The sequence below is a fragment of the Gekko japonicus genome, unplaced genomic scaffold (genome assembly GCF_001447785.1).
Source record: "Gekko japonicus isolate JY-2015 unplaced genomic scaffold, Gekko_japonicus_V1.1 scaffold428, whole genome shotgun sequence".
Lineage (NCBI taxonomy): Eukaryota > Metazoa > Chordata > Lepidosauria > Squamata > Gekkonidae > Gekko > Gekko japonicus.
Genome location: NW_015165842.1, coordinates 866,526 through 884,509, shown reverse-complemented (window position 1 = coordinate 884,509; position 17,984 = coordinate 866,526). Strand labels below are relative to the sequence as shown.

Below are 17,984 nucleotides of genomic sequence, written 5' to 3'. Positions count from 1 at the left end.
GCAGCAGCAATCCATTCCATGAACTCTGCACAAAAGAGTTGGAGGAATTGCATAAAAGTGAGAATGACTCTGAATCTTGATATCATTCATACTCAAATCTGCCATACGTGTCTCCTCCTGCATCATTTCTTTGCCAGACTAAAAATAGACTTTGAGGTTATAATACAGTGCCTTGGTGTGGTGTGATGCTGATATCACCGAAATATTTGATCTTGTTTTAACATAGAGGATTGTGCTGAGACAAGCGTATGTTACCGTTCTTTCAGTTCCATCTTAAACATGTTTACCTTGAAGTACACTGTATTCCTGAGTTTGGTACTTAACTTCCAAGACAGTATGGAATAGATTCCAGAACTGAAGTAATTTATAAACTTGCTAATAAGAGAGACTGTTTGTGAAACACATCAAACAATGTCAGACCCAGTGAACAAGACGCTTTCAGACATAAAAAATATGAGGTAATATCAACGGTGCTAGCAGCCTTTTCTATTGAGAGTTTGGTCCCATAGCTACAATAGTAGTCAGTATTTTTTCCACTTGAGGCATTTGGGCTTTAGTTTTAATTGCACTGTAGCTCTTTAGCCATAATACTTGGGTTGCAAGAAACTATGTTGTGACTTCTTCTTCTTTTTTCTTTTTTAAGATACCCGGAGTGGAACCCTGATAGCGATTCTGGAATTGGGTTGTAAGTAAAATAGCTGCCAAAATGGAAGGAAATGGCTATGCATATTGCTTCATGTTTTAAAACTGTTCTCCTGTAGCTGTTTCTTTAAGCAGCTTATATTATGGAAAATACAGTGGGGAGTCTGGGGACAAACAGGAGAGAAACAGAAAAAGAAAGGGAGAGGGCTTCTGAATGCGGAGCATGTCTTTTTCTCTCTGCTAGCAGTTCTTCCTCATTTTAGGCTGAGAGCCCTTTGGCTTGGATCACTGGGCACAGCCAGGCTTTCAATGCCTGTAGCAGAGGAGAAACCAACTCAGTCAGATCTTACTCATCGGCTGCTAGCCAGGTAGCAGGGCCTTCCTGTCAAAGAAATAGATTTACATCCCAGTATGCCCCTTCTTTCTTCTGAAACAGTTCTGCTAGTCCTCACTTTTTGAGTGGACTTCTTGAAATGTTTGCTTTGTGACTTTGTGCAGGCATCCGAATTCATCAGCAAACTGTATGCACAGAACCAGCAAGAGGGTCTTTAAATCCCCCAATAGAAAGCAACTGTTAAAGATGGTGCTTCCTGTTGGCTTGCTGCCATGTGCAATTGGAATGACACATGGAAGTGTCTTCGGAGATCATACAGCTCCAAGAAGTATGTAGTCATTGTCCAGCAGTGGGCCTTGTTCAGTCAGTTATATATATATATATTAAAAATGTGACTGCAGACTTTTTGCATGGGTTACCACAGCATTGTGTCTGTGTGTTCTAGGAGTGATCCGTTCATGTTGCAGCAGTCTACAAATCCTGCCCCAGGAATTTTGGGACCACCACCACCTCCTTTTCATCTTGGACCACCAATTGGATCAAGAGGTAACCTGAATAAATGCATCTTTGAGAAGAATCCTCTTCCATTCTTGGCCATATTAAACTTTGCTGACCCCTATCAGTATGCTGTGTGAGTTCTTAATACTCGATAGGTACCTAAAGAAATCATAGCTGTACTTGAACTACATGTATTAAAAATGTCCTAAATTATTGAGAACAAAATGTTAAGTGCATGTTCCTTCAGTATTTGTAGATTCTGTTTAGGGATGATAAGGGGTGACACTGATCCTTTGGAGCAGTGGTCTTCAACATTTCCAGATTCTGCAGAGCTGAAAACATGTGACAGGAGGTTAGGTGACTGATGTCATGCAGCAGAAAGCAGCAGAACAGAGTTGCAGCCTCACTGGTGAGTGAAGGCTGGGATCATGGGCAATAGACCAAAAGCGCTGGGGATGAAGCACAAGTACCAACAGATGTACAGTAGTGAGGAACAAACTAAGGATCAGAACCATAGAGTTGTGTTCACCTCTGAGTGAGCTTAACCACAAGCAAAGAGGCTCAAGAGCCTTGGCCCCCTTGTTCTCTACACAGCAGAAGATAGCAAAAAAGGGTAGCTCAGTAGGAGCTCACAAGCCAGTAGGAGTGGCTACCTGATCCATCAGTTGAAAACCACTACTTTAAATATGTCTGTAGTGCAAAAACATAAAGCTGTATTGCCTCATACATCTTAAACCGGTCATTAACGCACGCCGTATGACTGCTTTCTACTGAAGTTTCAAGCGTTCTGTGTTGTAATATGGTTAGATGTTACCTCGTGCATAATACTGTTGGCAGTTTTTCCAGTTATGCAACTACAAATTTGCTCTACTTTGTTTATATCAAGGACCTGGAAATGGAAGTATGCAAGGACCAAGACACATGCAGAAGGGAAGACAGGTTGGTATCAGGCCAGAAAAATATAGATATTTACATCGAGCCATTGACTGCTTTGGATGATGATTTATTCAAATAATATGAGGACTTCGTTGTCACTGAAGTCGTAAACTTGTTTTTGGACCATAGCACTTCCAACTGCAGATGGGGGCTTCCAAGACGGAACATTCTTCCATGTCATGCAGTTCCCTTCATACGGAGATAAACTAGTATCTCAGGAAGAAGGGCTCCCATCTAGTTTTCTCCCTGATATATTAGCTTCCTTGTACAGGGATTCTTTTCATATGGAGGAGGATTCCCTTGTGTTAAACCCCCCCCACACACACACTTTCGGTCTGATGGGTGCAACCTAGACAACTTGGTAAGAACCTGATCACAACTGGATTTGGAGGCCCTTTAAGGTATACATTATTTTTGGCATGTTGCTTTAAGTGTATACTCAGGGCGACATGCTAAAAGGCCACAGGTAAGACAAAAACATCCAGAAGACTCACTTCTCAGACTTAATTGTTTTCAGAATAATTGGATTTAATCTGGGATGAAAGATCCTTCATTCCTGTTTTTAAAAATGCTTGTGCTGACTAGCTCATCAAAAAATTAATTAAAAGATTCACTACCAGAATGACTAGGATGGACATTTTAATCATCTCTCTTTCTGCTTCATGTGTTAATTTGTTGATTGTTATTCTTTGCCATTAATAGGAGACAAGCAGAGTTGTTCACATTATGGATTTTCAGAGAGGAAAAAACTTGAGATATCAGCTGCTGCAGCTTGTTGAACCATTTGGAATGATCACAAATCACCTTATCTTAAACAAAATTAATGAGGTAAGTTTTTTAACCTTGTCAAACTACAATTTCTCTAAATGATTTTGGAGGATGTGAATGTTTACTGTACTTCAGCAGGCAACTTACATCAATGTCCCATGCCTTTGAAGGAGACATTGATGTAAGTTGCCTACTTTTTGGGGTCTGGCGAGTCCTGTGCTTCATGATGTCAAAAAGTTGTTTTCTGCCTTCATGATTGGCGAGAACTGGCTTTTGAATATTACAGGATTTAGTATCCCATAGTTTGCATATGCTGAGATGAAACATGCTTACGCTGATGATTAAAATGTATCCTGTAGGGTTGCAAACCTAAATTTTGTATTGGGTTCGTGCTAAACACTTTGAAAACCTAACCTAGAGCAAATTGATGCTCCCTTGAAGATTTTAAGGCTGTTCTGTACCTTTGTATTTTGCTCATTTCTTTCTTCCTAGAAGAGGAGTGCATGAGTTATTTTTCTTACAATTTCAGGCATTTATTGAAATGGCTTCCACTGAAGATGCACAGGCTGTCGTAGAATATTATTTGTCAACACCAGCATTAGTGTTTGGCAAACCTGTAAGAGTACACTTATCACAGAAGTATAAAAGAATAAAGGTAAAATCAGTTTTCTTTATTAACCTCCTTGCACTGGTGTACTTGTCATTTTCATTTGTCATGTGTAACCAGTTCTTTCTGTGGTCTAGTTTTGTGACACAAAATTAAGGCTCCATGTTTGGTATAATGGATTAATAAAAATGTTTTTCTCTAACTGCCACCCCTTTTCTTGTTTTTAAAGAAACCAGAAGGGAAGCCTGACCAAAAATTCGAACCTCCCAAACAAGAACTTGGCCGTGTGATCCATCTCAGCAATTTGCCGAATTCAGGGTATTCTGACAATGCTGTACTCAAGCTAGCAGAGCCCTATGGGAAAATAAAGAACTACATACTGATGAGAATGAAGAGCCAGGTAGTGTATCTGGTCAGGCACAAGACTGGGTTGCGGTGCAGGGCTTCAGAAAGCAGGGACATAGTGTGTGGTACAACACACAAAAACTCATGTATATGCAAAGAGCTTTCTGTCTTCAGGTCTTATTTTCATGTATATTCGTTCTGACTGTGTTTCTGTGCTTATTTGGATGGGAATGTGCCAGAAATCTGTGGACAGAAGGGAAGGGGGTTTGGGACATAGACATGCCGTAAAATGCGGTGGTAATGAAGCAATGGAATGGACTGTACTACTTGACACTGCAGGTGAGGGGCTATGTTTTTCAAAGTTGCCCTACATTAATAATTCTCTGTAAACAGAAAATTAGGTTCTAGTCTAGTCCTTGGCATGCATACTTAGCTGTTTCCTTGATATGGTAGCACTTTTTTATTTGCATGGAGTTTTTACATGAGAGCAATAAAAATAAATCATTACTTTTAAGTCCAGAGTGGTAGAGCCCATGTTGGCACTTCCAGATTCTGCCGCCTCATTTTGCTGCATGTGTAGATCAGCTCTTAAGGGAAGCTAGGAAGAAGAGTGGAGGAAGGGAAGTTGGGAAGTTGGAGGCGGGGCTCCTGATTGCTCAGTCTTCCATAACTCATCTTTGTTGGTCCCATTTTGGTATGTAGTGTCACCATTTGGTGGGCAGTTGACTAGGCCTGTCACTCATAGGCTCACTGAAGCTCTAGATCCTTTCAGCTGCTTTTCCTCAGTCTTGGAACAAAATGTGTTATCAACAGCCAGACAGATTAATTGCTTATCAACAGCCTCCTAGCATAGATGAGTGTGACTTTCCCAGCCAGTAACTCTAGCAGTGATTCCTTAAGTTCACCCTTGAGGGGAGGGACTTGAGAGAGTTATGTCATAACATTGCATAGTGAAATTTCTTGTCATTCTTCTGTAGGCGTTCATAGAGATGGACACCAGAGAAGCTGCCGTTGCCATGATGGAGCAATGTTCCGACAGAGCCCTTTGGTTCCAGGGTAGATGTGTGAAAGTAGACTTGTCTGAAAAATACAAGAAATTGGTATTAAGGGTGGGTATCATGTGAGCTTAAGGTGTTGCTCATTACTCTTAAGGAAACAATGTAGAATGGTTTTGTGAGAAATTTAAGGATGACAGCTATATATGGTATTTTAAATTGGGGAAGGCTTTGCTAGCAAAGAGTACAGAGTAAGCCAAGGCTAACATGACTGGTTTTTTGAGACTGTTGATTCTTTTGGCACTTGCTGCTTCTTATTATACTGTATAACCATAGCTATTTCAAATGGGAATTTTTATTTTAGCCCATCTAGGCAAGTCCCTCTTGCTTGGGACAGAGAGTCTATATTGATGCCAGATAGCCTGGAGGTGGGAGTGCCCTTTCGAATCTGAACCTGAAGGTTTTGGGATGGCAATTCAGGCGTTTGGCATCTGATTAGCCTCCCTATGCGTGGCCTTGAATTGGGGAAACGTAGCATAAGATATTGTCTTTTAGTTTCTGCTTGTCCTGTGATCCCAGGAGCTGGATAGACCAGTTACAAGTGCTGTTGCTTAATAAAGATAAAAAGAGAAAATTGAAAGGGCATTTTTAAAGAGTGCCTGGGGGGGGAACAATTGTTTACCGTATTAAGCTAACGTAAACTGCTTTAAAGTAGATGTGTCATTGTATATTCTTATACTCAACTGTAGTACCATCTGCAGATTCTTAAATCCGCAGATTGAGGCCACGTTGACAGAAGGGAGATTACTGTTACTCTTTACGGTGCCACAAGTTTCCATTTTCTTTACTCGAGTCTAGTGCTTTGAGATGTTTTGAAGACTGAAAATATCCTTTGAGTAGGCATCGGTTGTACTAATGCAGAACCCCAGAAAACACGTGTAACTTAAAGCTTTTTTCCCCCTACAGATTCCTAACAAAGGAACAGAATTGCTGAAGAAAGATAAACCGCGGTAATTTTCGATAATTTAATTTAATTTAATTTAAAACTATAAAATTGAAACAGGTAAGCAAACTTTTGTTTTTCCGTTTTGTAGAAAGAGAGGCCTTTCTCCAGACAGTAAAGATTCTGGAAGTGAAAAGAAATCCAAGACAGACGATAGCGATAAAAATGAAACGAGCAGTGTTGAAGACAAAGACGAGAAGAAAGAAGAGGCAGAGCCAATGGAAACCAAAGACAGTGAGCAGGCAGACCAAGATGAATCCAATTTGGTCCTTGAATCGGAGGATGAGCTGTTGGTGGATGAGGAGGAAGCGGCAGCATTACTAGAGAGTGGCAGCTCAGCCGCTGATGATGCTGATGTTGCCAACATGGGTGATGTAGCCACGGAAGAAAAGGTGGCAGCTGATGCTGATGCTGGCGTCACAGCTGAAGGGAATGAGGGAACCACGGCAGCAGCAAAAAAACTCAAAAAGGTAAGCCTCAAAGGATATTGCCAGGAAGAAATGAGTTGAGCATAAGAATATTTGGCTTTCCATGTACTTGGGGGGGGGGGGTTGGAGTTAAATATTTCCCCTCAAGGAAGCTATTGAATAGTTGAGTATCATGACCAGGGTCTGAGAGGAGAAGGGCTTGTAGGGGGAAGGTGTGGACATGTACAGTGGCTCTCCCTTGGACACATAAGGCATGTGTAGACAGCAGTAATGGCCCATCTAGTGCTTCCCTCTCTGGCAAAACAAGCATCAGCTGAATTAAAAGCTGGCTTGGCATTTTCATACAGCAGCTCAGTTACCACATTGCCCCTTAGTAATCCTGCACATAGAGTACCACTTGGCACACAACAGACTTCCAGTTCCTAAAGACTTCAGTCATCCCTGTCCGCTTCCTCCTCCCAGAAAGGCCACAGTATTGTAGGTACAGAGTACAGCAGCTCCAGCTTTGATTCGGTGACGCGCAGTGGTCAGGAATGTGATTGGTGGAAGAACGAAAAAATTCAAGGGCACATCTGTCCATGGTGGTATTTCCCAGCCTGTGTTTTCAACACAAAGTGCAATTGAGACAGCTGCCCATCTATTACTTGGAAGGTTTTCTCTGCCGCAAAAGTCCATTACAAGGCAGAACAGTTACTTCCGAAGTAACTTCTGGCTTCATGTAGTGGCTCCATGTATAGAGCAGTGGTAATATGAAGCCAGTGGTGTGGGTTTTGAAACAGTGACCATAGCTTAGTATCTGCAGTGCCAGAGAGCCCTTATTTCTGTCTGTGCTGTTGAGTGGTGACATCTTAAAAAGACAGCAAAAAACAAGACACAATTGGTGCTATGGGAGAATTAATTTTAAGGTACTCTAAGACCCCTACATGTTTTGCGTAGACTTTATTGGGGGATCTATAAAACCTTATAGTCATGACATTTCTCACAGCAACAGTGTCTGAGCAAAAAAAGGTAGATCACCCAATCTGTAAGAAGAACATTCTTGGCCATGGAATATTTTGATCTTGGTCAAATTGTCCACCTGTTTGACTGACCAATTGGTACATGTCTGAGCATTTGTCGTCCTTGCATGATTGAAACTGTACTTTGGGGACAGCAGAAGGAAGCAGGAAAAATGCATCAAACCAGCAAGGAATGGATTGCCCATTCATTAGAGTTGCTACATATTCACAACAGGCAAAGCTAATATACTTTTTCCTAATGGTACATTTGATATCACCAAGAGACTTTACCTGAGCCCCACGAAACCAGTGCAGGTGGGGGAACCTGGTCCACGAACCAGATTTTCCAGATATGGGGGAGGCCATAATCTGAGCTAACATCTAGGGATCAGCTGAATACCAGAGGCCTCAGTTTCAGTTTGTGTCTGTGAACAAAACGAGGGAACGACCTTTCTAGATATGCCCTTAGATCCCCTTCTGTTGCATTCTAGTGATATAATTAATACCATTGGCTTCCTGGAAGATACCTGGTTGTTGGGACCTATGCAGGCACCCTTGCTGAAGAATAGTGATTATTACTGATGGACTGCATGGAACCATGCACAAAGTAGTCAAGAACCCAGGCCTTGGGGTCCCTCTGTTTCTTGGCCAAGCAAGCAGTGCTCAGATCTGTGGGTCCCTGAGGCTGTGCACACAAAAAAACCAATCCTTGGAAAAAAAATATACATACAGGTTTATTGAATGATTTTAAAAAGGAGTATCACTAGGCAACACAGTCTCTAGATTGGCTCTCTTTGCCTTGGCCGCTAGAAAAATTAGAGCAAAGAAATCAAATAGTACCATTGCAACCAAGTGAGTGATTTTAAAAGGTCTTATTGGTTTTAAAGGTGTTTTATATGTTTTAATAGAGGTTGAAACATTCTATTATATGTTAATATACATATTTTCTGAGAGTGTTTTGGTATTGTGAAGGCTTATGGCCATATACAATGAAACGTTACCTACCTACCACTTTAGTACCTTGCATTAGATGGCACACCATTCAGAATATCAAAGTCCAGGCTAGAGGGTTAAGCATCTTCGAACATTCAATTGCAGTGAAACCTATCACAGTTAGCACTGCTGGCCCGTGGAATCATAAAGTTAGCATGACCTCCTTCCTGTCTAAGGCTGAATTATAGTCTCTTGCTTACTGGAACCCTCTAGGGAATGATGACTTTCACTCCTGGCTCCCCCCTCCTATCTAGTTACTGAACTGAGCTCAGGTTTCTGCACTTAGCCAGTTACTGCATTCTCAAATCCGGCCTTGAAAGAGATAGGGAGGGTGATCTATGAGGAGCCCTCATTACGAACACTCGGAAGCCAGAGCAGACCTTATTATTCACATTAAGCCTTGGATGAAATTAGGGTGCTTTGCCTCACAAGGTCACAGAGGGTGAGATGCCCAGCACTCACCTCCCCCTTGAGAATGTGTCCCTTCTGATGGTTTGTACCATATTGTAGAAGCCTGTCCCTGTTAAGCAGGGGATAATGAGGGGGGGACAGGTTTCCCCTGTTGCTACAATGGGATAGTCTGTGGCCTTGGCATTCTTGAATTCCACAGACTCCCCCCCCCAATTCTCTCTTCTGGGAGTGCTTGTGGCTAAGTACCAGGTAAAATAGCACCATTGGACTTTGGATATACACTTCAAAAAGTTGTGACTGTAGTCCTATCTAAAAATTGTGTCAACAGAAGCACGCTGGTGGATTTCCAAAAAGCATGGAAGGTTTTGTCACTCTAGATGAAGTTGGTGATGAGGAGGATTCAGATCATCAGAAACGTAAAGCTGCCATGCTTAAGGCTGCCATAAGCGGCATGACTGAAAGCAAGGCAGGTACAGCTGACGAAAGTGAGGCGGACAATGAAGCGATGGAGAATGGTGCCAAAACAGAGAGCATGACGCGGGAAACATCTGATGGGACCAACAACGCTGCAGCCCTGGATGCAGAAAGTACAGAAGCTCAAGAAACTCAGGCTGCTGTTCCCGATGAATACAGAATTGGACCATATCAGCCAAATGTCCCTGTTGGTAAGAACAGTTCCCTCTTTTCCTCCTCCAGCAGGATCTTCATTATATAGTCTCACTTTTTTGTTGTGCTCTTTCATTGGTTTCCTTGCACAAATTCAATAAGGAGGCAGAATCTGGTCAACAGCCAATAATTCATGCATCATCAGAATTGTTATGTGGGCACAAATATGGTGGAGCTAATATTAAATCAGAATGATTTCCTGATTTTACTTTTGTGTGTGTGCGTGTGTTACGTGCCATCACATTGCTACCAATTTATGGTGATCCTATGAATTAATGACCTCCAAAGCACCCTACTATGAACAGCCTCGCTCAGGTCTTACAAACTGGGGGCCGTGGCTTCCTTAATCGAATTAACCCATCTCCTGTTGGGTCATCCTCTCTTCCTGCCGCCTTCAGCTTTTTCCAGCATTGTCTTTTCCAGTGAGTCTTGTCTTCTCGTAAGGTGACCAAAGTACAATAGACTTAGTTTGGTCATTTTAGCTTCTAGGAAGAGTTCAGGCTTGATTTGATTGAGAGACCACTTGTTTGTGTTTCTGGTAGTCCGCAGTGTCCATAAAACTCTCCTCCAACACCGCATTCCAAACAAATCAACTTTCTTCCTGTCAGTTTTCTTTGTTGTCCAACTTTCACACACTCACATAGTAATGGGGAATAGTATAGTATGAATTATCCTGATCTTGGTCACCAGCAGCACATCCTTACACTTTTAAGGATCTTTTCCAGCTCCTTCATGGCTGCCCTTCCCAGTTTCCTTCTGATTTCTTGGTTGCAGTCTCTCCTTATGGTTGATGATTGAGCCAAGAAATGGAAAATCTTTACCAAGTTAAATTTCTTAATCAACCTTAAAAGTCGTGTGAGTCCTCAGTAGTCATTACTTTTGTCATCTCGATGTTCACCTGTAAGCCTGCTTTGGCACTTTCTGCTTTAACCTTCAATAGTAGTCGTTTCAAGTATTTTTTTTAAAAAAAAACAATTTTATTAGGATATACCAATAAGTAAAACTATACATTACAAACTATTTTATATCCTTTTCTCCTAATATCCCCCCCTTCTGACTTCCCGCAGTGCTCCAGCCTCCAGCACAATTCTTATATTTTTTTTCTCTTTTTCCCATTCTTCAATAATAAAATTCTTCAGGTAACATATCTTTTATCTATTATTCTTATATGTTTAAACTTACTCTAAATGTCCTTCTATCTTCAATAATTATCAAAGCAAAATAGATTATTTTTTACATCCCAATATTTCTCTAAATATTCTTTAAAGTCTTTCCAGTCTGCAAAAAATTATTCTTTCTTGATTCTTAAGCTTTCTTGTCATTTTGTCCATTTCAACCATAAAAAGTAGCTTAGTAGTCGTTTCACGTCTTCACTGTTGTCTGCCGGTATAATGTGGTGTCATCAGCATATCTTAAATTTGTTAAGAATGTTTAAAGGAAAAGATGTATGTACCTTGTATAAGATTAGTGAGATAAACCTGGAACAGACCCTTTGTTCAATCCAAAAGGAGCTTAGGTACACACACTGGCACTGAATATTGTAGGGTAGATTAGCCACCTTGTGTTTCTCTTTTCCTACTAGGCGTGAACTTTGTGATACCCAGATCTGGATATTACTGCCGATTGTGTTCCTTGTTCTATACAAATGAAGAAACAGCAAAAAAGACCCACTGCAGCAGTCTTTCCCACTACCAAAAGTTGAAGGTAAGTCAAACCTGTTGAAGGTGTTGTTTTGTCCCCTATGCAGATCTTAGAAGTTCAGAAATGTAAGTGTAGTTCACTGGAAAGTAGTTTTGTTGCAGTTTGTTGAAAAGACTCCTTAGATTAAGGCCAGTATGGGTTGAAAAACCCCTTATAGACAGTTCTACAAGAGTTAAGAACTTTCTGGGAGTATGCCCCTTTGAATACTTCCGAGTAGATGTGTTTAGGATTGCGTTATTAGTCTTGTAGACGTCAGTCAGAGGGAGTTGAAATCAGTGGAACATACATTACTTAACTTTGGCCTGTGCTCCATTTAATGTACACATAGCACTTAGTTCAAGACATAACATCAAACATAGCTCTCTGTGCGGAACAGGTTGTATGCTCAGAGCTACATGCGGCAGTTGTGTTGAACCGTTAGAATTCTTGTAATTGCAGAATCCAGAATTTGGAGCACAATGCTTTGAAAAGAGAAATTGGCCTGGTTTCTGACTTTCTGAATATGCCAAGGCCTTGCAAGGTTTATTTAACCTTTCATTCCCCCCCCCCCTTTGTTGCAGAAACAAATGGAGAAAATGGCTGAAGGACAAAAGCAGAAAAAGGATGCGTAAGGGCAACAGAGGCGTGAGGGCTTAAGGAAAAGTGGTTTTATTTTTTATGTTAATACAGTACAATTGGGGAAATACTATGTTATGTAGCTTTTAGTGGAATACCGTAGAAGTGTACTTCTGTTAGTGTGTTTAACGTTATGGTGCATTTGAATCAACACCATCTTTGTTTAAGGAAAAAACGGATTGGGATGGCAAAACGGGATTTTTCTGTGCGGATCGAGGCAACTCAAGGACTAAGCGTTTTGAACACCAGAACTCACCTCGTCATTAATCTTTCTAGGCTTCTAAGAGTATCCCTAACCTTTTATTCTGTTCAGTTAAATGTAAACGGTTACTGCTTTCTGGAGCCAGTCCAGCCAGTCCAGCTGATGTTTTTATTTTCAAAGGGTTTCATAATTTCATTTCACTTTTGAGAAGTCTTTACATGGAAGTTGGTGTGGCTTTTTTTAAAAAAAGGAAAGATTGGATGCACCTCCATTTAAGTGTTGATGCGTTACTTAGAGAATAGGAAAATGGATAGGCAGCTTTTAAAAAAAAAACCTTGTTGCTCTTTCCCCAGAGTTCTCATTTCTGTATTATGACTAGCATAAAGTAGATTCTTATTCTCCTGACCAGTATTATTATTTTTTCGGAGCTCTTCTTGCTTGCTACTTGAATTTAGTAGTTTTCATACATCTCCAGTATAAGCAAAAGCAGCATTGAACCCTAAATTGTAAATAGTTACCTTTTTACGTTTGTGACCTTTTTTTTTTTAATTTTTCAACTCTGATTCTAAACCTTGTTACAAAGGTGTACCACTGGAATCAGTGGGCTTTGTTTCAAAGTAACAGGTTAATGAATTGGGCCATGCATCTTCAATTTGGTTTAATCCTAGGATTGTGCTCTTGATGTACCTTCATGTGGCTGATGTGAATGGGAGCTTATGTGTGTAACCTGTTCTCATGTAGTTTGTTAATGATTTACCAGCTAACATCTATGTGGATTCAGTTTGTTATGGTGACAAAATAAAACCAAATCAGTCAAAGTTTAAGCGGGGCGTTTGTGAGTTTTTTAATGTGTGCATCGTGCATGTGTGGCAACTTGATACAGTAGCACAGATTGGCACCAGCCTTCTGCAGTGGGGCTCATTGTTTGCTGGTGCTAATCGTAAATCTCATAAATCTACAGCACGGTTAACAGTGTATTTTATAGCCACTCAGGATCCTGCTTGCAAGGCAAGGAGACCCAAAGAGCATTTGTGTGTCTCTGAAAAGAAGGCTGCCAGTTTTTCCCCTTTCCCTCTGCAACTCCTCACACTTGATCTCTACAGACCTTCAGATTCCTCTGGCCTTTAAGATTATGGGGAACAGCAGTGGGAAGGAACTCTGAAAAGCACCAGTTCATCCCAAGAGTATTGTACTAATAGCCCAGCCTTGACTCTAAGGCTGGGTCGATTGTCACACTGATGTAGTGAGCATGCATACCCTATTATTTTTGCAGCTGTAATGAGTAGACCTGGACGGGTCAGGCTTAAAACTGATCAGTTATACATTCAGTGAACTCTCCAGTAGACGTCTAGAAATTCTCTTAACTTTATATTGGCCTCGGCCACACAGGCAGGAAAATGCGGCGGGGGGGGGGGGGTTTGCCCCGGGGCAAACTAACGCGCGACTGCGCGATCAGGCATCGGGTTGAGGTCCCGCCGAGCTCCCGTGGGGGAGGTGAGATCGCGCCCGGAAAATCCGCCTATCTTCTGTCTCTCTAGCGTGCCTAATGCTCCGTGTGACCGGGGCCAATCATAGCTTTCCGGATTAGTGCTATGCGAACCTTGCAAAGTGTGGGTGGCATCTCTTTGCAAAAGCTGTGCCAGAACAAAAGAAATATGCACAATTAACAAATGGAACCACTGGGGCACAGAACATTTCTTCCTGTGTTTGTAAAGAATCTTCTGGTGAGCAATCTTAAAAATCTTTTCTCTCCATTTAGCACAATTGCAAAACACACTGGTAATAGCTATGTAGGACTTGGGTGTGATGGGGCAACAACAGAGTCATTGATATTGGGTGTGTGGTGGAGAAGGCCACAGACAGGTAAGAAGAAATGGAGAGAGAGGTAGCATGGGGGGGGGAGGGGAGAAGTAGAGGAACCAGGCACTGAGCGGCATGCTGATGTAGAGTGGGCGGGGGCCAATGGTCAGGAAAGGCCAAAAAAGTTTGAGGGAAGGAGAAATGTTAAGTTGCTGATGGGAGTGAGGGGTCAAAAGAAGAACATCAGGAGGCCTAAGGGAAGGATTCAAAATAGGGATGAAGTGAAAAGAAGGAAAGGCGGGAATAATAACTGGGAACTTGGTGCCAGTGTTAAGAAATGAAAATTATTCAGATGGTGTTTGGTGCTGTCCTAACTTGCAGGGATGTCCAGCAGCATGTAGTTCTTACGAGTTAATGTTCCATCAAAAGTTGAATTACTAAGCTTTTGTGAAGAATGTACTCTCAGGCATCAAATCGCAAGGCGGGGGCAATCAGACCCCCTCCCGGAGAGGAGCAGGATCAGCGCTATTCAGAAAGCTCTCCACTATCCTCCCGTCTTGTCAGAGATTGGCGGAAATAATTCTCTATTAAAGCACAGTTTATTCAGCGACAGACAGAAAAAAGCAATTCTCAAATCCCACTTAGCCTCCCAAACCCGAGAACAAAGCAGCAGACACCCACACAAACCAGGTAAACCTAACAGTGTGCATCATTGCTGTGGTGCAGATGGACTGCTGGTAGGGTCTCCTTACATAGGAGGGTTGGTCAACCATTTGCCATTTTTGGGGTATCTACTTCGACTGTGTTCAAATCAACTGCCTATGGCGTTAACGGCACATCACAATGAACACACACATGGTGGGAGAGTCCCTGATGTGATCAGGCGTCATGGACCCTCTTTCAGGCCTTATCCGGACTTCAGGAACTATCTTCTCATCTGGTGCATCGTTTCTGGGATCCTTGTAAGAAACAACTGACCTTGAAGGGTGATAAGCTGGGCCTCTACATGTCTCCAGCTGCTGCAAAAAGATTCACCTGTTTCTGAGAGAGGCAGACTTGCGCTTCTTAGAGAAGCACAGAGGATTCTAAAGTGGTTGTGCTTTGGCCAATAGGAAAGGCCTGGCAAAAGAGGGGAAATCTGCTCAGAAAATGCAAGATTGTTTTCATTTCCATCACCAGCAATTGCTTGGGCAGGGTTGTTTCTTTGGAGCAAAGTAGGAGAAAGGAAGGCCTTAGTGAAGGACTAAAATGGCACCGCGTGGAAATTTGGTCAAGGGATTCCAGAAAGGCAGGAGATCAGAGCCACCTAGAAAGCTGGAGCTGGTCCTTCATCATCTAGTTTTTTGATAACCTCCTGATATGTGTTGCAGTCCTTTGGCCATTCTTTCAAGTCAGTTTAATAGTTTGAGCCTGCATTCTCATGAAGATAGCCACCTCGGCTTCACAAGTGCAAGCTAGTCTGGATCCTACACTTGACCCACAGAAATTATCATTAAAGACTCTGCAGTAGGGAAACTGTAAAAGCTGTACAGCTGTTCCACCCATGTAGCTCTCCCAATCAGATGATGCTATCAGTGCCTACCCAAAACTACGCCAGTTGTATATCATTCCCTCTCTACTGCTGGCAGCCCTTGACACGATCACTGTGTGTCTTTACAGCACAAAGTTGTATGCTCATGCATATGACTTAAGTCAATGGGAGCTGCAGGGATGTAACTGGTGTGCCAGTGCTGTAGCTCTGAGAAGTACCATGAAATAGAAGAGAGGAAATCCTGCCCTTGATATGTAGTGTCATTTCTCCTGATTTTTTTTTAACATCACAAAAATCAATTATTAGACACAAAACCGCTTACAGAGGTACTTCCTGTTCATCAAGGCCCTTCAATGCCTCATTGTAAATCATTGCCAGGACACCGAGGAAGTTCACATATTCTTGGAAGTTCACCTCCTGGTCTTTATTACGATCCCGATTAGCCATCAGTCATTAAATCTCAGATCATTCAAGTGTGGTCCAATGGTCAACTCCTTCTGAATCAGTTCCTTCAACTTCTTGTTCAAGGAGGTCTTGTCACCTTCTTCACCTGTATACTTGTGAAAAACAGCAACCAGGAGGGCAAGAGCTTGGTCGGGGGGGCATGCCATCTTCACAGTTTGAGTTGAAAGTTGATCAAGAAAGCAACGGGGGGGGGGGCAGATGTTGAGCCCCAGGAGAGGGCAGAGAACCTTTCTTCTGATTTTCAACAGCTGTTGTTATTTTCAGAGGACACACGTGATCTGTGCTGCAGAAATCTGTCAGTTGAATTTAATTCTGTTTGAAATGTCCGTATAGGGCGATTGCCCACATACTTTTCTATGTATAAAAAGGCAATCATGAGGAATCAGTTCTGCAGTCACAGCATCTAGAGCCTGGTCTCCATCTCCCATGCAAGAGAACTTGTCCATGTTCAGAATAAGCTTTGATTTGGTAGTAAAACCCATAATTAGCACATCCCAGGTTCAGCCCCGCTGCACTGATTGGGTTCCTACATGGCTGGGAAAGGCCCCTCCTGGAGATGCAGAAGAATTACCGCCAGTAACCCCTCCCCCCCCAGGGTCAGTATTCCAAAAACAAGGCAACACACCATGCCTGCTGTGCAACATGGTGCCCACTGACACCTTTCTTGGCGCTGCAAAGTGTTTTTAGAAAGTGGATGGGACCAGATGGGGCTTTTACCTCGTAAGGCTTCTTATCAGCCACTGGAGATTTGATTGGCTGTGCAGTGTTGTTTTTTTTTAAATGTTGCTTCGGTAGTAGCTACCACCACAGCACAAGGCTTGTCACTGTGTGACTGAAGGTAACCTGTGGCAGCCATATTGTGGTTGGCTCCATCTCCAGCCCACCATCCTGTCAGAATTCCAAAGGTGCCCACAAGTTCAAAAAGTTGGGGACCACTGATGTAACACAATCTTACGTTATAAGTGTCAGGATCCACAGCAAAACGACAAAGTACACGCTCCCAGGAAGGTTTTACTTTATTGAAAAGCCATAGATGCAATAACATGAACGCTGTTAGAATGGCGGGTTACCTATGCGCATAATAGGATATAGGGCATTCGTATGTGCCCCCCCAGCTCTACCCAATTAGATGGACTCCCGCACGCGGGCATTTGGCTTATTCTCTAACGGCCGCAAAGCTGGGAACGAAAGGAGCTCCCACGAAAGCTAGACACCACCAACCTCTCCAGTAACCTTGACAGAGAAGCGTTACAGATTTGAAGCAATTAAGCGCATGGGAAGGAATGCACAGCAATTAGAAACACTGAATACACTCATGGCAGCTTCAGCTGACAATAAGGCATTAGATAAAAACGTAAACGGGTGTCCAGTAAACTATTAGCAGTGTTGGGCTCCTCAGGATCAGGCCCTCTGAAACAAAACAGTTTGTGCAAAAAAAAAAAAAAAACCCCACCTGAGTGTACCATAGCAGACCTCTTGAGGTAAGGAGTTTCACAGCTTTGTTACTGCTACAAAGAAGGCCATGTCCCTGGTACATAACCACGGCACCTCAAAACTGAGGGAAAATGAGCATTGGGAGATGGCCCTTGATAAAGAAGTGCTTTACATGATCATAGACCCAGAGCAGTTAGCCGTGTTAGTCTGTTGCTGGACCCCACTTTACGTGCATAATATACATGACTAGAAGGGGAATAAAACTAGTATGACTATAATCCCACGAGATGTGGGACAGTGTAATATTTTCTATAAACATGAAAAAAATCCACATAACTCGCATAAGATATTAATATTTCGTAATCTAACGTTTCTATGTCAAACGTTCTATTACAAACGCCTCTGGCCCGTATACCGCTGTAGAGGCAATGACCATTGCCGCTCTAGGCGTCGCCATCTCTGTGGCGAAAGCCCACGCTACTGTTTGCGGCGACTTACAAACCCCGGCGCCATTTTACACCGGAAGTGCTCGCCGAGACTTCTAATAGGACCATAGAGACAGAACCATCCGTCCCAACAGCACACCATACCCAAGTGGCGGAAGTGACTTCA

At 42.4% G+C, this 17,984-nt stretch overlaps 2 protein-coding genes across 5 annotated transcripts in view; one reads left to right on the top strand and one right to left on the bottom strand.

Annotated features, from left to right (window-relative positions):
* The window catches only part of MATR3 (matrin 3), a 36,402-nt gene extending 23,436 nt beyond the window's left edge, over positions 1-12,966 (top strand). For all 4 annotated transcript variants that reach the window (XM_015411029.1, XM_015411028.1, XM_015411026.1 and 1 more), the window contains 12 exons: positions 644-685; positions 1,422-1,522; positions 2,361-2,413; positions 3,113-3,238; positions 3,708-3,833; positions 4,015-4,185; positions 5,108-5,239; positions 6,092-6,135; positions 6,220-6,598; positions 9,287-9,623; positions 11,207-11,328; positions 11,886-12,966. In XM_015411029.1, coding sequence (XP_015266515.1) covers positions 1,435-1,522; positions 2,361-2,413; positions 3,113-3,238; positions 3,708-3,833; positions 4,015-4,185; positions 5,108-5,239; positions 6,092-6,135; positions 6,220-6,598; positions 9,287-9,623; positions 11,207-11,328; positions 11,886-11,936 — 1,629 coding nt within the window. In that variant the 5' untranslated portion in view covers positions 644-685; positions 1,422-1,434 and the 3' untranslated portion in view covers positions 11,937-12,966. The remainder of the gene's footprint in view (positions 1-643; positions 686-1,421; positions 1,523-2,360; positions 2,414-3,112; positions 3,239-3,707; positions 3,834-4,014; positions 4,186-5,107; positions 5,240-6,091; positions 6,136-6,219; positions 6,599-9,286; positions 9,624-11,206; positions 11,329-11,885) is intronic.
* Positions 12,967-15,791: 2,825 nt separating this feature from the next.
* On the bottom strand, positions 15,792-16,084 carry LOC107110256 (protein S100-A6-like). The gene is given in 2 exon segments (XM_015411008.1): positions 15,792-15,937; positions 15,940-16,084. Coding segments are annotated over 2 exon segments (291 nt in total).
* Positions 16,085-17,984: the final 1,900 nt, after the last annotated feature.